General features: G+C 48.2%; 5 protein-coding genes across 11 annotated transcripts; 1 reads left to right on the top strand and 4 right to left on the bottom strand.

The window, feature by feature from the left end:
• Window positions 1-3: 3 nt before the first annotated feature.
• On the bottom strand, window positions 4-5,330 carry FOXG_02063 (uncharacterized protein). 5 transcript variants are annotated; one of them, XM_018379299.1, is made up of 4 exons: window positions 4,718-5,330; window positions 3,739-4,661; window positions 2,994-3,687; window positions 4-2,919 (listed from the first exon to the last, which is right to left on the bottom strand). In XM_018379299.1, the coding sequence occupies exons 2-4, from the start codon at window positions 4,268-4,270 to the stop codon at window positions 744-746; spliced, it is 3,402 nt and encodes a 1,133-aa protein (XP_018235332.1). In that variant the 5' UTR covers window positions 4,271-4,661; window positions 4,718-5,330; the 3' UTR covers window positions 4-743. The 5 variants fall into 5 exon arrangements, with proteins under 5 accessions (XP_018235332.1, XP_018235331.1, XP_018235333.1 ...); XM_018379300.1 differs by having other exon boundaries at window positions 86-2,919; window positions 3,739-4,665; XM_018379298.1 differs by having other exon boundaries at window positions 3,739-5,330.
• A 6,370-nt stretch (window positions 5,331-11,700) lies between these two features.
• On the bottom strand, window positions 11,701-12,978 carry FOXG_02062 (uncharacterized protein). The gene is made up of 2 exons (XM_018379295.1): window positions 12,388-12,978; window positions 11,701-12,332 (listed from the first exon to the last, which is right to left on the bottom strand). Exons 1-2 carry the CDS (start codon window positions 12,741-12,743, stop codon window positions 11,861-11,863), a joined length of 828 nt encoding a protein of 275 aa, XP_018235328.1. The 5' UTR covers window positions 12,744-12,978; the 3' UTR covers window positions 11,701-11,860.
• A 112-nt stretch (window positions 12,979-13,090) lies between these two features.
• FOXG_02061 (uncharacterized protein) lies at window positions 13,091-16,283 on the top strand. Of its 3 annotated transcripts, none has more exons than XM_018379293.1 (3): window positions 13,091-13,584; window positions 13,633-14,320; window positions 14,398-16,283. In XM_018379293.1, the coding sequence occupies exons 1-2, from the start codon at window positions 13,170-13,172 to the stop codon at window positions 14,298-14,300; spliced, it is 1,083 nt and encodes a 360-aa protein (XP_018235325.1). In that variant the 5' UTR covers window positions 13,091-13,169; the 3' UTR covers window positions 14,301-14,320; window positions 14,398-16,283. The 3 variants fall into 3 exon arrangements, with proteins under 3 accessions (XP_018235325.1, XP_018235324.1, XP_018235326.1); XM_018379294.1 differs by having other exon boundaries at window positions 13,104-13,584; window positions 14,387-16,283; XM_018379292.1 differs by having other exon boundaries at window positions 13,633-16,283.
• Window positions 14,470-14,754, bottom strand: FOXG_18228 (cryptochrome; the record flags this gene model as incomplete). Its single annotated transcript, XM_018398289.1, has 1 exon — window positions 14,470-14,754. The coding sequence occupies one exon, from the start codon at window positions 14,752-14,754 to the stop codon at window positions 14,470-14,472; it is 285 nt and encodes a 94-aa protein (XP_018235327.1).
• FOXG_02060 (cryptochrome) lies at window positions 14,789-16,443 on the bottom strand (the record flags this gene model as incomplete). Its single annotated transcript, XM_018379291.1, has 2 exons — window positions 14,789-16,214; window positions 16,274-16,443. 2 exons carry the CDS (start codon window positions 16,441-16,443, stop codon window positions 14,789-14,791), a joined length of 1,596 nt encoding a protein of 531 aa, XP_018235323.1.
• Between the last annotated feature and the right edge of the window lie 4,996 nt (window positions 16,444-21,439).

Below are 21,439 nucleotides of genomic sequence, written 5' to 3'. Positions count from 1 at the left end.
CAAAAGCTATTGCGGATGAGGAGGGTCATTCATACAAGGCAGTGATTTCTAACCCCCATTCATTGTCGAAAACAAACAGGCAGGAGGTTTACGAGACAGCTCAGATTGTCGCTTCTAATTAAGGGTCATAACAGTAAAATATCAAGTTAAGTATTTTCATGCATCGACTTCGTTAAGTCCCTTCCCGCTTATGACTATTTACATGTGCAGATAATCCAGAAACGCAGTATATGAAAGGCAGAAAAAGGCTGTCCAGCACATCAGTAGACCCCATTATGCAAAAGGACCAGCAGAAGACAGGAGTGTAACAGGCTGTTTTCCAACATACTCCACAAGTAAATGCGAACCATGGAACATCATCGAGGCAATATCGCAGGACACAGGTAAAGCTGGATTTGACCGATTGCAGCGAATCAGAAAAAGATCTATTAATGCAAGATGATGAAGCAGGTATATACTACGAGCATAAGGTCGAATGTGCGCCAGATAGTTGGTAGATTCCAGGGGTATCGAACAATTCCAGAGGGAAGCCGGAAGAGATAATGCATCCCTTCATCGACTGAAGAAAGCAAGTAGCGAGTATAAAGTAGCAGTAGCAACAAATGCATGTGTAATAGCGTGGGAAGCATCTGAATGTTTTGGTCATGATCGGTCGTTAGTCAAGCTGAAAATAGAACCAGAGCGCTATTTCGGCTATGACAGTAAATGAAGAAAGAGGAAATGGGCGATAATGATTATGAAGATCAAGATTCTTCTGTGATTCCGCCCTCGCCGCCACCATCCTCACGCCATTCTCGACTCTTCTCCGTGAGCTTCTTGACACCGCTAACGCGGCAAGCCCATAGCCCCTCGATAGGGGTGCGGTACGTGAAAGCTCGCTGGGAGCTTATTACACCGATTGCCTGCAGGACGGCCTTTCTACTGTCGCGACTGAAAACAGCAGGATGGTTGATCCACTCCAGACTGCTCTCTAATTCAGCATCAAGGGCTGCGACAGTATTGGCGTCAATTCCAGCACCAAGTCCAAGGCCATCGTTAGATCGGCTACGACCCAATTGCGAGGAGGGGAGACCATTTACACCAGAGATTGCCGAAGCAGGCGGTGAAGGGCTGCGTTTGCGATCGGGAGTGGTTGATTGACCTGGCGAAGCGTCGTTCGCGGGATGGGGAGTAGAGGGAGCCGAAGGAGTCGACTTGCTTGGAGGGGGGATGGGGGGGAGTCCACCTTTTCCGAGACCCTTCAGAATTGACCGAGTCTCATTCAATAGTGTGTGGGCACGGTCATGTTGGCCGCGGCTGACCAGGGTGAGAGCACGGGTAAGCATGTCAGAAGTGAGGAGCTCCATACGGCGCTGAACAATACTTGGGTGAGGAGGGATGGGAGGGGAATTCTGCCATGCCTTCTTGGATCCTCCGCTGACTGGAAGCATGGTGATGGCCAGAAGAGATGGCCGAGGCATATGTGTGACAGTGCCCTCGCGCAGGATATCCCCCCAGCTAAGGTCTGCTTGGATCAATGGAACCTCTTCGACAGAGAGAGTTCTTTCATTGTCGTTGTCCATAGGGCCGCCCAGTGCTTCGAGACCCGAGACAATATTATCCCAGGGATCTTGAGGAAGTTGTTCCTGGGAAGTATTGTCAGGAAGAATGACAAGTTGTACGAGAACATCACGCTTGTCCCCAAATCGAAGATCGCCGAGGGATGCTTCCGCATCTCTGCCCGTAGCTCGCTTCGTAATTTGCAGGGCACCACTAATCTTGTGGAATTTGGCAGGAGAACCCTCGGGCAGCTTGAGCTTAAGCTTGACGTTCTGATGAGACAAGGTCTGCATGCTCCCTAGACATCCAGCGAGGCATTCTCGGAGCATCATCCAGTCCTTAACATAAGTATAAGAAGCCTTTGTTCTTGTTGACAACTCGATCATGGTATCAGGCTTGTGTGTCATCCCGAGGCCAAATGAGTGGATGGTGATTTTAGCAGCTTCAGCTCGGGACACGACGAAATCAACGCTATCAGCGTCTGAGGTAGACGCATCGCTTATCAACATGATAGATGCGATAGGGTTGTTGTACTTTCTTTGCATGAGCAGATCCATCGCAACATTGGCGCCCTCCACGACATCAGCGCGATGGCTCTTTTGGCCAACCGGCTTGATGGATGTCAGGATATTGCTCCAGCCTGGCCAGGCCTTGGTAGTCATGCCAACGATAGGCACGCCGCCGCCGCCTGAACCGAAAGTGACCAGTCCCATACGGTCACGCTCGCCAAGTGTGTTTACCATAAATTTCAGGGCATCTCGGACCAGGTTGATCTTAACGCCCTGCATAGAAGAAGAAATGGGCACGACGACGACGACATCAATGGGCACATGGACCGACTTCGCCATGGCAGGGCTTCTGGGGAAGTTCGTATAGTCGGTGGGTGCTGTCGTCGTTGATCTCGCGCCACCCCAGGAGGATGCAACCGAAGAGACTCTCTGTGGGCGCGAACGCTGCCACTCAAGTTCCTCGTCAGTTTCTGACTCGCCGCGATCATATTCGGGGCTGCGTACAGGAGATGTCTCAACAGCGTTAAGGTCAAGAAGAGCTTGCTGCCACAACTTCAGTTGATTGCGGTTCTCGAAACGGAGATGGAACTGTGGTAATTCAGCAACCGAGAGGCTGAGTGTCAGGATATTTTCGTCGATATTTCCCGTCTCTGATACTTCATTCAGGTGCTTCTTAATAAGAATTGAGCCCTTGAGAGTGCATCGAGTTGTCTTGCGCGGAGCGCCATTCTCATCCCACTGTTGTGCTTGAGGGATTTTCTTCTCCTTGACGCAAATGAGCATCTCAGCGAAGAGGAAACATTCCAACTCCTGCCATGAGACTTTATCCTTACCCACCCTGAGGGTACCATAGAGCCTCAATTTTCCGAATCTGCAGAAAAATTAGCCTTTTCGTTCATACTGACGATGATCGCCCACTAATGAAAGTGAAGCGCCGCCACTAACCTGCTAAAGTCCAGCCCGTGCCAATTATCAACGCGGTTGCGCAGACTATCGGTCATCTCTTCCAAAACCTCCGTGGATTCGTATGGGTAGAAGCGAGGCGCACTGCGAGCTGGAGATGGTGGGCGGCCATATGCCTCCTCAGCACGGTTGGTGGTAGGAGGAGGCAGAGGAGCTGCAGCACCCAAATCTTCAGGATCCGGCCTCCAATTATTATCAGGCACCTCGACAGTAACCAGACATGTAAGGGTCTGTTGTTGTCGTGACCGGTTTAATGTTGGGAACTCTGAGCGAACAGTGACAATCGGCGCCGGAATAGGGTTGCGGGTCATTGGTCTAGGGCTTGCAGGTGTTGTCTCCATCGCTTGGACATCGTAGTCATGGCGTCTGGCAGGTCCGCTTTGTGTTGTCTCAGGATATCCGCCGGATGATGCAACTCCTGTGGCTTCACTGTCACTTCGAGCATGCCTCGAAGGACCATACCGATCTGATAGTGGGGCATCTCGACTATCCCTCATGCTACCTCGAGCAACGCTGTCACGGCCTCCGACGTGTTGTTGCTGCATAGGACGCCTTTGATTGCTTTCGACACTGGGAGCTCGAGCTGGCTGGTTATCCCAAGGGGTTGCTGTTGGTGTTGGCGTCATAGCGGACCTCGAATCGGTACCGACCGAACGCACCATGTTGCTAATCTTCTCTATACATATGTCAGTATGTCGCTCCAGTTGTACCAGGACAGGTAGCAAACCAATATCTATAACGTTTCCTCCTCGACTTGTGTCTAAGTGGAGGGGTGCGTCACATGTCGGGCAATATTGTGACTCGAATTCGCGAATGAATTCATAGAAGCATGCCTCGTGAGAGACGTGAGAGCAAGAAAATTGTAGGATGCGCTCGCCGCGTAGAGTGTGTTCAAGCGGCTCTTCACACACTGCACATTCGCTTCCCACAAATGTGCGCTCTCGTCGTGAGCGACTTCTATCAGCGTTGGTAGCCATGACGTTGTTGTCGATACTGCCAACTCGACGGGAAGCGTTGCTAACGCCTGACCTCACTGAGCCAGCGGAGGAGACTGAGTCTTGCCCGCGGAGAGATTTGGCTTTAATGGAATGTCCTTCTGTAAAAGGTTTGGAGTCTGTGCCAGTTCGGGGTCTTCGACTGGATGCGCGTGAGCCAACCAAGCCAAGTTCTCGAAGATTTGTGGCAATTGCCTTGTCGTCGTCCCGTCCTTGACTCGATGTAGTATTGTGATCCTGGTTTTTCCGTAATCTGCGAAACATTTAAATAAGACACCTTTTCTTCGCGGTGTCTCTGGTTATTGTGTTGTAAGACAAGCACTGGTTCGACGGTTCTGGGTGATCGAGGAATTGCTGGTCAAGGGCGGCTGAACTTAAAGAGTAAGGGGCGGGAATCCATGCGACGTCAAAAATTTCCAGAACGGCAAATCGAGGTAAATACTCCGCGATCGTAATGGGCTATTTGATAAGGTCAAGCACCGGTTGACTGCAAGAACAAAATCAAACCCAATCAGAAGAGGGAGAAAACAGGATGTCGGGGCGAAAAGGGTGAAGAGACAATTATGCGGCACCGCTTTTCTGAGGAATAAACGTTTAACTGTGCGAGGTCGCTTGCGGCCGGTTGCGATTTGCGACAGGTCGGGCTGTGATGTTTCTGGCTTTGCTTTTTAGCAATGCGCGATGTGATGCTGGCCCTTGGTCATCACTCACTTTGGGTAAGTTGGCCCAGAATCACTTCTCCACAGACAGAAACAAAAGTCACAATCGTCTCACAACGGCAATCTTCGAACAATGTAATTGCTTTTGCTTTCTAGGTGCTCGTAAGACGGAGATTTTCGGTGAATGAAAGAACAACCAATTCGGCGGGTGGTATACGGAGTCGTTGAGGCGATAAGACTCGTCTATCTTGCGCTCGCTCGCTGATAGGCAGATTCGTTTCGTTTTATTAGAATAGACGATCCCACTGTCTGTCTGCTTCTAGGAGGTTGACTCCTGGTGGAGGAAAGGAGAGAAAAGGGAAAGATTTGAGACGAGAAAAGAAACGAAATTACTAAAGCATCAAGAGCAAGAGCCAAAGTGGAAGGAAGTAAGGTATGGGCGTAGTGGGCTATATGAGAAAGAAATGGAAAAGAGAAATGGATGGATGGTAGTTTGATTTGATTTGCACCGTACGACCAGGCCATGAACCTTGAGTGGCACCAAATCCAATCCAATCCAGGACTCCTGGGCTTGGTACTAAGATGCTTGGTGCCAGGTACCGCCTATTAAGAGACGGAGGACCTCCCTTTCAGAGCTTGGCCTGTTCTTTAGGACCTTCTCGCTGGGGGGCGCCTTGAATGACTTTGCACCGGTCACTAGGTACGCTACCAACCGTCAACTTCCACTCTGTACCCCTTCTCCCGGGGACTAGGGTTGCTGGTTTTTAGTTTGTCGCTCTCGCGGTGGCCGGACAGGATAGTGGATCTCCCATTAAGCGTGCAGGGGTCCTCCCCTGTACAACCACAAAAAAGGCCCGGGCTTCTGACAGGGGCACCCCCAGGACTCAGAGCCAGGGCTGCGCTCAGAGCCGAACAGTCACCACCACCACAAAGCATGGATGTATCAAACCAAGCTGGGGGCTTGTATCGATTCCCCGGTGGCCTCCCCTCAGGCGCCTACCCGGCATTTCATCTCTAACGCTTTTCTGCCCCTGGCTTTTCCAGCTTTCAGGTCCCAGGTCCCGTAGAGGTTGGGTCTTTTTCGGCTCCCAGCTGCCCGGCCTCGAGAAAGGATGGAGGGGAGCCTGCCGATGAGGCGGGCCAACCACAACTGCCATAAAATCTATCCAAGGGTCAATATTCGGGGAATTGCGAGCTTTAGGGAAAGAAACGAGCTTCCCTTACAGGTCAACTCCATTCGTAGGTTCTCTTGAGTCGAGCCTTCAGAGCATTTCAACTCGGTCGGTATCGTATTCCAAAATCAAGGGCCTTCCTCAAAAAGGCGAGGGGATGGGATCTGTCGGGGCCTGAGCTCCATCCAAGCGTTTGGTTGCCCCGGCTAGCGAGCGACTTGCCCTATCCAGGGAAGCCTCCTTCCTATGGGAGGGGAGATCACTGATGTGACTATCCACGCTGCTCGACTCTAGCCTGGTGCCACCACGCAGTCAGTGCACTCTCTAGACTCTCTGTGTCTGTCTATACCTGATGGCGTTGGATGGAGCTCCTTTAGGTAGGGACAGCAAGCGTCTTGGATGGTCATTCAATCCCATCCAGATCTGAAGACACCTTCCACCAGAGCTACCAGGGGCATAACTCAGGGGTCTTAAAAATCAACTCGGGCGGTACTTGATTCACGTGGCTTGGTCAAGTCGATGATCGCCGTTAAACTCACCTTCGAACTAACAAGTTTAACATCATGGTGTAAGTTAGGAGGGCACGCGCACGAGCATCAGGTCTCCTTGCCAGGCATTAGGTCATATGCTGTCTCACTTGCTTCTCCACATACGAATGTCTTCATCCCCAACGTACCGTAGACAGGACATTTACGCGCAGTTAACGTCGAGAACCAGCGTTTACTGGTCTACGGACACTTGCGTTCGCTTCACCAAGGCCATGTGAGCCAGATTGCAGGTAGTATGGCCCAGCGAGCATCAGCCTTGATTGGCAAGCCAAGCTACCATGGTTAAATACACCATCGCGAAAACATACAGGGTATTCATCTGTTAACATTCTTCCAGTCTGCAGGTATTTGGATCCGGTATGACATAGTCACTCAGCCTAGAATAATCCATCTGGAACTCAATTTAATACCGGAAACTGGACTCTCCGCTTCACATGCTGACTCAAGTAAGAACTTGACAACTAATTCCGTGTAGGATGGCAGTGCAGCATGAAACAATTGACTGACCAACTTGCCATGACTGTAACTTGGCAAATGAACAACAATTGATACATAAGAGCGGCTTGAAATTGGTGAACTCGGCTGGCCAAATCTGGAGAATGGAATCTTGACTACAAAGTCTACATCAAAATAACCTTCAAAGAGACAGGTTCAAAGACCAGGGACGTCTGCAGGAAGAGAAACAAATTGATACATCCACACTGTATAGTTAGTCAAGCAAGGGTATTTGAGAATCATCATAAACCCCTCAGGTTCGTTGAACTTGCACCCCTGCAGGATTTCGCCAGACAGACTATTCGACTAATTCGGAATGCAGCCACAAGCGATAACAGTTATGACTTATGTATGTATAATGTATCCAAGACAGGGCAGACGGGAAGTTGACTGTGACGAAATCTCAGTTGGTGCAGGTCTACCGAAACAGTCGCACACAACTGCAAGATGGGGAAAAGTGGGCAAACATGACAGAACAAAACGAAGTCATGCCCTGTGTGTTTCATAATGCCACCATTTCTTGGTAACGGAGAAGTTCGTTTCTATTTTGAAACGCACGTATTCCGAGACGCACAAGAAACGATCGTCAGCTCTGCTGGTGGCTGGTGGCTGATGGCTGGGCTTCTAGAAGGCCTCGAGCTTCAAACCCGGCCTGCTGGGGCTGCTACGTCACCACCACGACGTCACAGGAGACGGGCAGAAGGGGGAGAAGAAGAGTTTCTCTAGTTTGTGTAAAAGCATCCTGCCTGTTGTGAAGGTGTTACCATCGTGGCGTTGACGTTGTGGGTTGGAGACAGCGTCCTTCTGTTAACCTTGATAACGTTGTCTTGCATCCCCTGAATGTTCCTCGTCAGGGTTACCCATGCTGGGTCTCAGTCCAGCCGTTTGATTGGATGGGGGCTCCCCGGCAGCTATCCGCGACGGATAAGTGCCTGCAGGATTAGCATTCTTCGAGGAATCTCAATCCTGGTGTTGAAGAAAGGCCTAAAACATATCAGTGAGGGGTTTGGAATCGTAGGCCTCTGATTAAGGTGCCTTGCAGATTACACATGGCAAGATGCTACGAGTGCAGGAGCCTCAACAGCAACACTTTGTCCACGTTTTCAATAACGAGTATAAATAGGACAGTGATACAGCAATGACCGAAAGACAGTGACAGTAGCCCAGTCTCAGAGAAAACGCAGTGATGGAACCCCCCTTGCTCAAAATACATCAGAACTAACCCCTACTAACTTTGATCCGCAAAGGGACATGGCGCCATCAATGGTAATCCTCTCCGCTTCCCACGCCGAAATCTAGATAGGGGAAAGCTTCACTCGAAGCTGCGGTCCCGCGTATCTAGGGAATGCTTCCATAGCGATGATGATATGGTCTTGTTCACCCTGATCATTATCTCACCTTTATTCAGTACTGTTTTCCCACGGCTTTGCGCTTGGACCCTACGAGATGCGAGAGGTAAATGCAGATTCTTTCCCCAACTGCCAAGTTTGTGATACCCGGTACGGTTTGATCTCGCCTAGGTGCGCTCTGGGGGCAGATGATCCACAACATGGGGTTGGCCGCAGGAATATATACTGAACTTGATTTTCGTGTTGCTGATTATGCCAGCCGCAAAATTGTCAATTTAGAAACATGTATTGAATGCTTCTGCACCGAATTACAATAGCGGTCAGGTCAGGACATGAGATCACAGCGTCATATCATATTGGCTTGCATATGTATGTACAGGTTAGCGTGCTTCGATGGTGCTTCCAACGAATGTTCTATCCGCTAATAAGCTACCTACATAAGGTAATTGATGGTGATGGGCTGCTGGCTGCTGGAATGGGGCGAACCAGTCGGTGCGACAGCCAACTGGAACATGCAGACACGAGCTAATAAGTTAGTGGACAAGCAACTTGTCACAAGAAACTTCTGAGGGGCGAAGGCGGAAGGGAGGGGATGGGCTGGACCCTGGGATTCACGCATCCCTTACAGAGGATGCCGGCTCAAAGTAACGGTGGACGCTTTTTCAGACAACCGCGATTCAGCTGATTCGTTGTGAGATCATCAGCAGCTGCCTGTGTTCCAAGGCCAAGGATGAGTTGTCCCCTTTGCCCATACAGAAGGGCTGGTGGTTGCCCTTGAGTGCCTCATCGTGCAGCCTTCTTCAGCTGGATGAAATAGTACAAGCAAACAACAGAAGCCATTCGGGACTCTGCACACAAAAAGAGGCAATACATCAACAAAGCCGGGAGAACCATGCTAGCCTAGAATCTGGCATAAATGGCAATAATTAGCTCACCGTTAATAATGAGATGGATTTCAGGTATCGTGGGTCAATGCTCTTATGGTAACATATCCATTGTAATATCATATCAACACAACGGAACCGTCTCCGACCTTTCCTAACTGTACAGTTGCTCACAACAGAACCCCCTTGCAGAGAATGATCATTCTCGAAGTTTACAAGTCGGGCAACCATATCGCCTGGATCCAACTAAAACGCCACACAGCCCTTCAGATCGTTTTCCAACGACTCGTGATCTTCAGATAGGTGCTTGGCATTGACATTGATTTTGGCACGGACCCTTCCACCTGTGCCCATAGCGGCCTGTTTGTGGCTTGGTTAGCTCGCAGAGGAACAAATCGCAAATCGTGCTCGGAATGCCCTACAGCTCTCGGCTCCTCTTTCAGCCTGCCATGCTATCTCGTCCGTAGATTCGATTTCGCGGGAAGCGTTTGCTTTTGCCATCACGTACATGTATCCAGACAGGGCAATAATGACGATTTCTCTGGGGACGGCTGATGCCTTTCTCTTTTTTTTTTTTTTTTTTTTTTTTTAAACCTGATTTCCTGTCCCTGGCATATCTTCCACATATTTCTGTAGTCCACCAACATATATTGAACTTGTAACCTTGGCGGTTGTTTATCGAAGGTAACTATCTGTAGCAAACCTACCTGCATGTGCGCATGTTTGTCTTCCTTGGTACATGACAGTTACTGTCACGTTTCTCCCACGTGGCTAACTGCCTGCTGTGCCCCCGTCCGGGGTTATTCCAGAAACAAACTAGCCAAGATCAGTTGAGCTTTTGACTGGTCGAAATCTTCTTCCACGGACTTTTGAACTCGACCACCTGGTGCGAAAATGTACAAATTGCTGGATTTGAGCTGAAGACATGAGTCAGGGCGCTGAAATAATTCGCGTCGATCTCCCGAAACCAGTCAGCATTTCTTGTCTTGTCAGACCTACACAAGAGAGCGGGTAAATCAATCTCGATGATTTACGACACATAAAATGTTAGCTGCGAATCACTTCCTCAGTTTATGCATGACCACAGGGTAAATCCATGCTGGGAAAGCCTCACAAGTGTATCAAACTTTAATTATGTTCGCAATCATAACGAGAATCATAAAATATTATGTTTGATGACCCGCCCTGCTTTCACTCGCCTAAAAGGCGAAGCTCAATGTTCTACGTTGTATTGCAGTCGTCAACGTCGCTTCGTCCAGAACAACCGTTGGGATTAGTAGTGCTGCAGAGGCTATATGTGCCGTATTATATGATTTAAGTGCAGGGACATTGAAACTATTGCTTCGGACCCATCAGGTGTTTCTTCCACAGTACCGTACGTATCGCCAAGGTTCATTTGGAAGCGAGTGACCAGGTCTAGGCCCTGCAGGAGCTGTGATGGGTAACCGGTGAGAAGCAAACATATATGATGCCATATCGTGCAACTTGAAAGCCACTGATTCACATTTCATGTAGTATCGGTTGCGCTCTTTCTACGCAGTAGCTCATCCTACCATCATCGCTATCGAAACTTAACGCCTGCAGTTACCGCATGTTTCTGACCTTTAACGTTTCATCCCTTCTTCCCCGGCAGGGACGCTACTTGAGCATATCTCCCAATTCCGAAGGAGCAGACATGGACCAGGGCCTTTAAACAAAGTGCCTCGAGCGTTTCGGCCAGATGTAGCGTTTCCACTGAAGCTGTTCCATTTCACTCCACTCTGGTGCGGAGAGTCAACTCATTTGGAGTGCCTGGCTGAGACTTGCTAGACTTGATCGAATCGTTTCCTTCCGTGTCTGAGATGCAGCCCACTCGCCAGGTACTGGGTTCGGATGACAGGACGAGGTGCTAAGCTGGCTTGTCGAAAGCTCCCGACATCACCTCAATCTGCTTCGGAATGGTCAGCAGTCAGCGTGCCTGTATTGAGTTAGTGTAAACGGCGCTGCACCGGGCGCTATGGATCTTCTCTGTTATACCTTCGTCGAAGGTGTGCTCTATTCAAAGCCAACGCCAATGTACCAGTTGTATCGAGTGCTACAGATGTCGCGTACCTCGCATACCCAAAATCTCGCTTGCCGATCCAAATATTTTACGCAAATCGGGCAGTAACAACTGTGGGTAACTGAGCACAAGCATGCCTAGATATTTCCAACTTAGGTATGTCGATCTAAAGCATACGCCGTATTTGGTCCAGATGTAGATTGTGACTGTACATAGCATAGACCTCTGCACCTTATCGGCCAAGCTCAGCAAGTGTCCACATGTTGGTTAGTTACAGTTTAATGAATGATATTACTTCGATGCAGCCCTAGCTTCGGCTTGCAGGTCTCGTCTTGGGATTCACACTATGGTCATGGTCCAGGGCATTAAGCTTTTCAAGGCAAATGGTATCAGACGATGTATGGGGCTCGCTTTGTTACAATAACTGTTAGCGATAGTACGGATACCTGTTTCGCCGAGCAGAGTGATTTTCGAATATATGTATAACTGTAGAACTCTCCATGGTATGGCACTAAAAGATTACGATTCGTTTCAAAACTAAGTTTATCTTGTTGATGGACGCGTCGTAACTACTGCCAATAGAGGACAACTGAACAAATTGCTGGTTCTGAAAAAGACGATTGTAGTATTTTGAGCAGAATGACTCCTAGCTATGGTATTATGGTATCGAACTGACGTGACAAAGAACTGATACTTGGTTATTCTTCTACCTGACGAAGAAACCAGACCGTTGCTTCGTGACACTCCGGTTTCTCTTCAAGAGAATATCTTTAGAGCTCTTTGCATGCTTCTTCAACTTAGGTGCCATCCTCTCATCTGTCTTCTTAGCAACGCGGTAGACGGTTGAGCCTACCCGCTCATCCCTAGGTCCCCTTTCCTGGCGGGCCAGGCTTCTTTCCACAGTGGCAACACGGCGTTTCCTTGGACGTTCCTCTGGTTGATCATCAATCCCATCGGCCTCGTCCTCGCTGGAATCTGTCAAAAACTCGGCGGGTAACAGGTTCACCGCTTTCTCTGCTTTGCTTCGTTGGATGAGCGACTGTGCAGGCTCCTCTTCGACAGAAGCTTTTTCATCCCCCCCAGCCTTCTCCTGCTCCTCAAACTTCTTGCGCTCTTCAGCTTGCTGCTTGAAGAAATCATCCCTTTCCCGACGCTTGCGCTTCTGTGCAGCAGCCTCCCTGGACGCAGGTTAGAAATTCCAGAACATGAAATAACAAGACCGGCGAAACTCACTCCTGGGCTGCTTTCTGAGCTGCTTGGTTGGATTTCTTGATATCAGACGCCACCTTAGAAGTTGATACGGCCTCAGGCGCTTCATCGTCACTATTGTCTTCCTCATCTTCCTCCTCTACCGGCGCAGCAGGTTTTGGGACTACCACAGGGGGAGGCGCCGCATTGTCATGGTCGTCATCTCCAAAAACCACCTTGGTACCCTTTGATTCCGTTGAAATTGGCGTCGCACCGTCACTGGAGTCGCCGTCTTTGGCTCTTACAGGCAGCTTGCGCTTTTCTTCCGATGTCAGTTTCTCCACAGATGTATCTTTCGTTGTACTTTGGTTGTAGTTTCTCTTGCGCGTTTGAGGTGCCATCTTCGAGTATTTGTAGCTGATGAACAGCTTGTGGTAAATGTAAAGAAAGGGTTAAAGAAAGGTGGCTCAGGATGCTGATGCTCTTCCGCCGCGGGAAAATAAAATGTCAAAAATCAAGATCATACGGTATAATGATACTTCAGGGTTTTCGATCAGAGTAAGAATCTAGCACACTGAGCTGAATTTGGTTGTGAACTGTTGTTGATTAAGCTCTTCAAGATGTATGAAAAATTCATTTTGAGATGGTTTTTTTGATGGGCAATTCTCCAACGCAAGATATGATTGGCACACTAGCGCCCCACACATCAAGTATCAAGTAGTGGCAGAGTCTCGCCTCACCTCACCTACTACATGCGACTACTGGTGAAGAGGATTCGTTAGGTGTAGTAGCCAGACTGTCTCTTGTTTAAGTACCTTATCCAAAATATGTCGACAGCAAAACTTCATGTAAAACCTCGTAATGTTTACCAATTGCTACGTGGTGACTTTACATTACCACTTGCGCCAGTCGCACAGTCATCTCCTCATCGTGCTGCCCTGAGCACCTCGAGGATAAGCAATTCCATTGGGTATCAGACTCGCTCATATGCTACTCCAAAAGGCGCAAGGAAACCTCTTCGTCCACCTCCTCGGGCACCCAAGCTTGTTAAAACTCAGCCAAGCTCCAGCCTCCAGACTGATTTCGACCTCAGTCAAATCTCACCTATGGACTTCGAACTGGCTATGCGAGCGTCCGAGAATCAAGTTGGTACTCTCAGACCAGACGAATATTACGAGTATGCATCAAAGTTTTCGAATGCCATAAGAAAAGGAGCATATCCTTCTCGCGTCAACCTCTCTGGTAAGTTTCCCTCGGTAGAGCATTTATGGGCCCGCTAACAACGTGTAGAGAACCAAATCCCCGTCGAGGTTGCACATGAGATGGCGTGCTTATTGTGGTTGTTCAGGAGAATGAAAGCCCATAGTTCATTCTCGATGGCATTGTGGGCTTCAGCTTCAGAACTCAACTATAACCCTGCTGTCGTCTCTCTCGTGAGCCAGCTTTTCGCCAGTGGATCATGGCGGAAAATAACTGCATTTGCAGATGTTGAGAACCGCTTCATGAAGCTCGTAGCTGAAGCGAAGAACTGCAATGCTCTTACAGTCTATGGCGAATACCTGTTCCAAGATGGAAAGTATGACCAAGCCGTGGCCATGTTGAACCAGGCCCTCGACGTTGACGATGGCGTCTTTGAATGGAAGCGGAAGTGCCTGACATGTCTCGCAAAGTCTTATGCCAAGCTTGGGAAAGTGCATGAGGCAAAGGAAACACTTGAGTTGCTGGGAGACCCAGAAGCAGACGCCGAGCTTGACCAGTTGCTTCGATCAAGTGATGCTGAGATGACACGTCAACAACTGTACACAGATGCCGTCAAGGGCAAGCATGATTTGTATTCACAGCTGGCCGAAGTGGAATTCGAGAGAGAAACCAAGGAGATGGATGTCGAACTGAAGAAGAATCACCATCTATGGGGTTTGGAGTGGTCGAGACTGGCAGACCCAGGTGCAAAGTTTTAATGATATGGAAATACATCAAGGTAAGACTCGGGGGTACCCCCAGCCTTGCAAGGTGACACTATGTTATATCGGACTAACAATTTGAGCGCCTCTGTAGTGTATAGTATGGAACTGACGGTACTGTCTTGAACAACCCTTCTGTTTTATATAACCTAGACAGCATCGACGCTCATGTCTTCTGCTTTTTTGTGGTATTCTCGTTGCTGTGCCGTCTACCGCTCCGTTTACTCATTGCTCGATCCCCATTTTCGATAGACTTTATTCCTTCGCCTTTCTCCTTTGCCTCATTATCCTCACGATCCCCTTCATCGTCTGCATAATCAGCGTGCTCGCCATTATCACTCTCAATATCGCCTTGAATCTCCCCACGGCTGGTAGGAAAGAGTTTGCGCCATGTTCCATCAAGCGCCTGGCCATCATTCCCATGAAGGCCAACCTGATATGCAGTCTTCATAGCAGAGATGCACACGTCACGTCTTTTTGCAAAGTCAAACATTGGTTTTGGATATGTTCCCTCCTCGGTACTGTTCAACCCCATCGCCCTTTATGCGGACACCTGCCTTTTTCTGATCCGGAAGAGGGGCTTTCCACGGCTCGTAGATGTACTTGGAGTCCATATTTTTGAGCTCTGGCACATAACGACGGATGAAATTTCCTTCCTTGTCCCACTTCTGGCCAAAGGCTATCGGGCTATAGCAACGGAAGTACTGGGAAAAGAAGGCTGTACAAGACAGCCACTGCCAGTTGCCAGCATTACAAGCCGGCTCATGGTCTATGAGCCATTCCTCGAAGACCTCACAACCTCGCTCCCAGTCGATATAGCAACCGCCCCTTGTCAGAAAGCAGGCAACCGCATGTCGTCCCAGGTGGTGTATCCAGCCTTCATCTTTTAGCTGTCTCATCAAGGCATCTATCCAGGGGAACCCAGTCATTCCAACTCTCCATCTTCTAAACCAGATCTCTGCCTCCTCAGAGTCAATGTGATACTCTCCAGTAATGAGTCCCGTTTCCGAATCTCTCTTGGAGGGCAAGTGCCAGGGAATGAAACGACAATACGGATTGTTCGCCGTCTGCGAGAAGACATAACCCAAAGCAGCTTGAGCGGCAAAGTACATGTCTCTGAAAAGTAGTTGGCCAATGAGACTTTCGGGGGGGGTTGAAGCACCCTTTCCATAGGAATCGACGATTTCCCTTACTCGCCAGTAGAACAAACGCACAGAAAGCGCCCCGAAGTGCAAAAATGGCGAGAGGAGAGTGGTAGCTTGTGGCTCGAATTGAGCTGGATTCGTTTTGGGTTTCTGGAAAGTTGCAGTGTATTTCTTGTCTGCAATTAGCTTGTTGAGTTCTTTCAACGCTCGCGTTTCTCCTCCACGATGGGGTGTGGTCGCAGGTGGGAAGCCCAGTTCCTCCATTGTTTCAATGGCAAAGTCATCGTTTGGCCCCGCTATCCTGGTATAAGCTTTATCTCCTTCTGTTCGGAATCCTGCATTGAAATCTGGCTTGGTACTCGGTTCGTCCTGCTCAAAGTTGACGGGCATGTCTCCTGGATCCGGAAGATGCTTGGGAGCAGGAATGGGTTTCCGGATCTCACCAAGCTTGCTCCCTGCAGTTTGAAGCTGCGTGATAGACATTGTTGGCTTTCCGCCATGCTTCTCGACTATCTGGTCACTATCCCACAACGTCCTGCCCGAACGGACAAGTACTTCGACACCGGCATCTTTAGCCGCCTGGACAACAACGCCATCTCTCTCGCGACCATAACTGTCTGTGTCTTTTTCGAAGACCAGGTGAGTGACCTTCCATGCCTTGAAGAGTTTGGGAAACAGAGTTTGTGGTGCTTCTCTGAGAACAAAGAGTTTTGACTTGGGGTTCACCTGTGAAATAGATCGGGAGAGGTCATTCTGGCAATCCAGGCTTTACTTCGTCAGAACAACTGCATATCAACGAGCAACTTTTCTCTCTCTCTTTCTTACAGAAACTGCCATCTATTAAGGCCTCCTCTCGCTCGGTATACGTAATGAGGATCCCACGTAAAGATAGGCCAAAGAACAGCTGGGTCAAGGTCTAAAGCCGCTTTGAGAGCAGGTGAATCGTGAAGTCGCAAATCTGTTCGGAACCAATAAATCACACGAGGTTTTGCCATCTTCAAAATTTGATGTAATACTGCCGTAATACGAAGCCAAGATCATTGAGCAGTTGGGCATATCACTTTTCAGATGTATTTCCTAGTCGAAAAGTCATGATGTCAACACTCGTCAGACCCCAGCCACCAACTTTATGGCCACTCAGCTAGTGAGTGTCTGGGACAATCAGAAAGAGCACGTTAGCTACGCATTATGGCAAATTTGTCTATCCATACGTTCAGTTTGTTTACTAACGCAAGTTATGATGCTTTGTGAAGTCCTTCGAAGCATACACAGGATTCTAAGTAGAGTTTAATAATTATGCTGCTCTTGCAGTACCATAGAGGTAATGAGATTGAAGATCAAGAATAAGACATACTGAGGTAAATTTTGACATAAACTTATGCAGTTTCACAATTAATTCAAGAGACTTTTAATTATCTACCTATTTATTGTTTAGCCCCTTGGGAGGAGATCTTCAGCTATTTCGCTTTCCAAGAAATACCTCTATTAAGTCTAATGTCTATGTTAAGCTTTGAACTGAATTGCCCACGGCGGAGGTTATTGATTGATTGCATCTTGTCAAGCAGGCAGGAATGGAATCGGTAAACAACAGCCCCGAATCAGACAACGAGCATATGCAAAGTCTGCCACTTCACCATCAAACTTAGCCTTGGGTGAACAGCTCTTCTCGTGATATTACGGCATGACTACATGGACATGATAGGAAACATGAGACCATGAGACGTACACGGTGAGACATTAGCCTGACCTACAATGACCTCTCCAGTGCAAGAGTTCGGTTTACCAATAGTCTCGCTAATAGTTTGCCTTCGGTGAGTCTCAAGACCATTCTAGGCGGAACATGTATTTAGAAATCGTGGTTGTGTATCCATTCGCTGAAGAACGAGCCCATCCCTTCTCCAGGGAGTCGTCACGGCAGCCGTAATACAGCACGTGGGCAATGTTGTTCTGGTGCTGCTATTCAGTTGCTCTTGTTAAGGAGTTTTCAACTGTAGCCGAGACATAACTTTCTTATCCCCGAGCCCCCCAAATCTCACACATACCATGTCTCACTTGCAGCACAATCGCCCGAGCATTCGAGTGAGACAATAAGATACGATTTGGCTCGAGCATGGAGCAAGTATTATGGAACTTCCGGTTTGTCATATCTCCTTTGTTTTCTTCCTTGATAAGTCCAATTCAAGACAACTATTGTACACTATTAGCACGTAGCTTTTTGATCAACTTAGTTAGCAACGGATCTGGGAGTGTGCATCTGCGGGTCTTACACATGCAGGTAATATTGGAAAAAGCATTCATTTCCCACAACAGCAAATAGCTCATTACTACTAAACGCTAATGCGGCTCAACTTCTGTAGATATTAACGTATCTAACAAGAGCCCCATCGACTACTGGAAACGGCGGCAATGAACACTACAGCCACATATAAACGGTATCATTTACATCCACATAAAAATCTTCATTCTGTCAAAATCCATGTTAATCTTATAAGCCAACTGCAAGTCTCCCCGCATGTTGAAAGTGGAGACCAAAGTAAACAAAATGACCAACTAAACAAATAAATAAATAAAAACAAGTAAACACCAGTTGCTGAGTCCTTTTGCAGCACACGCCTGTCTAACGCTTTAATCTACTGGTAAGGACTATTGATTCTTCTCGGCGTCAATATAATTTCCACTGAGGAGGAGACTGCGACGACTCCTTCCTTCAAGCAATGAGACAGACAAAGTTGTCGTTTAATTAATATAAAGTCCAATATTATACAGAATAGGACATGATCAAATTATCCTATTGACAAGAAGCTCGTCATTGGCCAATGAATGGATCATTGAATCTCATTCGATGAATAGTGTTAGTACCTAGGTAGGTAGGCAATAGGGTAGGTAAGGTAACTGATGGTCAGAAGACGATCTTTCCCACAGTCAGAATGAAATGCTCAGCATTTATGAAGATCCATGAAGAAATCTCGACCACAGCTACTTTTGGACAGCATCGCCGGAAGAACTGACTGAAAAGGGAATCGGCATACAGGAACATTAGCCATGCGTTTATGGCGGACAGCAGATAAATCTAACTGAGCTACAGTCAGTCAATGATGACGTCGACAGAGACAAGACGGGCGCTGCTGTACTCGTGCCCGACGCCGAGGTATGATGGTGATCTAAGCGAAGCATGGCATGGTGAAAAACAGGCGGCAAATGCACTGTTCGCGCTCGAGATAGAAGACTGTGACTGCAATGACATCGGAAGCGTGTCCTGTCAAGTTCAGGAGGATGATCGGCGGATCCAATTGAGACCCGTGCATGTCGATATCCACATTGTGAGTGCATATAACTGTGTACGTGTACGATGCTAAAAAGACCCGAGACAGTTCAGTTCACCTCATACAACACGCAACTAAAACAGCTTTAGCACTGATACAATAGACACCCGATAGGACGCGATGCGGTTATTGGTAAGCCACCGCCGGAGCCTACAAACTGACTAACACAGGTCCAGGACAGACGGCGGACCTGGGTCAGATTCATGATAGTCTGCGGGCGTAGTAGTCCAGACCACAATAGCATTTGGAGATTGTGGGTGTGGAACACGGAATGGTAAAGCATCATTGGTAGTGATCAGATCTAGACCCAAGCATCCTGATCAAGAAAGAGAAGAAAATTTCCTGTGTCCATCGCAAGCCAATGTTATATAAAATTGGTCAGTGAGGCGAGATGCTTTACTCACGTACCTGGATACATACACAATGGCATGAGATGCGAGTGTGCAAGAGTATGGCTGCACCCTATTATTAGAACTTTTGAATCCCAAATGCAATGCGGGGCTCAAGCAAGCGAGTGAGTGATCGACGGCCAGTTACCAGGCCTGCATCATTCAAGAACTGGTCTCTATGATGGCTTAGGTGTAGAATGAAAGGTTCCCATACAAGACATCTGGCTGTTGTTGCTATTATATCCACAAACTTTGAAAATAAACCATAGGACACAATTCACGGGGAGCAATGGGAAACTCTGATGAACAAACGCCTTGAGTGAAGAGAAGAAACAGAATGATCCGCGATCGCCAATCATACATACATGGCTTTGGCCCTGTCGAGATTTCCCCGGAACTACCGCGACGAGGGTCACCTTGCATCCAGGCTTTCGTCATACCACAGTAACACACCATGGCGCAAGGGATGCATCCCCTGTTTCCAGAGCACCTTGCTTGCGAAATATTTTGTTCGGTGCACAGATGAAGGGCCATCATGCTGGTAGAAAGACCCAGACACTGACAATGGCCATAGCGAAAGGCTCGGTAAAACCGGCTGATTAGTTTTAGCTTACATTGTCTGAGTTGGGTGAGGTTCCGCTAGGAGCAAATCAAGGCTGAGGAACACGCAGTCGAGCAAGTCTATGAACGCGTCGCCCAGCAGCTCGGAAAAGCAAGGGCCAGGAATTCAACTTCATCGGCAGTCAGACACGGCTCAGATGGGGATGGTCGTCTGAAAAAAAAAATAATAATAATAAACGTGTTCCGAGTGATTTGCATCGAACGGCTTGATGTCGCAGATAAGTAAGTGAGGTAGTATGACTATGAGCATGGGGACAATAGGTAAGGCTAGGAAAAGTAACAAGCCCGACGCGAACTCGAAACTAAGACAAGGGCAGTATTAACACTTCAAAACAGCCTTGTACTGAGTTGAGTGAGATGTCTTTCCGCAAACTAGTGAGGAGGGCTAATGCCAAACAACAAACAATGGGTGGGAGAACAAAGGCAATTTCGTTGAATAGAGTGTATGATGACCTCAGCAGGGCATTCTCAGGTTCTGGTCTATCAGAGACAAAGCAAGGAACTTCTGGAAGCAAGGGAGACAAGACCATGGAGGTCAATGTGTCTCATGAGGCGGTTGCGATATAGCAACCAGACCGTTCGTTGCGAAACGAGCAGAATAATCAGGGCCGCATCTGGTGATTTCGAGTCACTGAACAGGCCCGTGCTGGGTTCCAACTCTGAACTTCAAAGTCATTTCTTCGTTTTCCTGCATCGCCTTTCATAACCAAGGCGTCATTTGCTTATGCTAACACGTATTGCTGTGCATGAGCCAGCCACAGATGGAGGCAAGGGTCTGTCACTTTTAATATCTATACCTACCTTACCTGACATCGAAAAACAGGGTGCCGGCAGCGAACCTTACGACACTTCAGTTGTATGTATCTTGGCTTCCATACCCTCTGAAATCTCGGTGTGGAAGCCTCACAAGTGACAACGAGTGCCAACTTTGTCTGCCACGTTTTCTCCCTCCCATGTCATCGGGGACGAAGAGGGATTTCCAAATGGTTGACTCAAAAATGTATGGGGAACTAGGATATAAGCGGAAAGAAGATGAAACAGTAACCGGGATCTGGGATGCTCACGCTTTCGTGGCATGGGTCCATTGTCGGTATTTGCTGCGAATTCCAAAAATTATTCAGCTGCTTACTGACCTCCTTCATTTTTTTAGCCCAGACAGCCAATCTAATTATTACCATGCTGTCAGAGTTGGAGAGTCATTCCTATGTAACCTTAACCTCAGGACCTATCCCCTGTCTGAGTACGCTTTCATCGATCTTCGATTCATTACTCGATGATGAAGTGACCGCTCCGATAAGATTTCACAGTTTTCGTTGAGAACGCCAAAGTGAATGATTCCCCGTTGCTATTTACTCTCACCAGTTTCGACTTTCCAATACAACCTCATGTCAACAAATAATAACAAACTTGGTCTCACAACTCAAAAATTTATGTTGGATTAGATCGAGGAATCTAACGCCAACGAGGCTAGAGTCAGGTACCCGATCCCAGTGTCCAATGAGGGCGTCAGCAGTTAGATTAAAAGAGGGCCCCTCGGCTCTTAATTGCACACTTCGCAGTGTGGTTGCGTGGAGGCAGCGGGGAAGACAGAGGCTTCATTGGCATGACTAGGCCTCAATCATACTAGCCAGAAGAAATAGGGCTTGAGGGCTTGAGTT

This window comes from Fusarium oxysporum, chromosome 5 (assembly GCF_000149955.1).
Source record: "Fusarium oxysporum f. sp. lycopersici 4287 chromosome 5, whole genome shotgun sequence".
Taxonomy (NCBI): Eukaryota; Fungi; Ascomycota; class Sordariomycetes; order Hypocreales; family Nectriaceae; genus Fusarium; species Fusarium oxysporum.
This window is presented reverse-complemented; position numbering and strand designations above follow the sequence as displayed.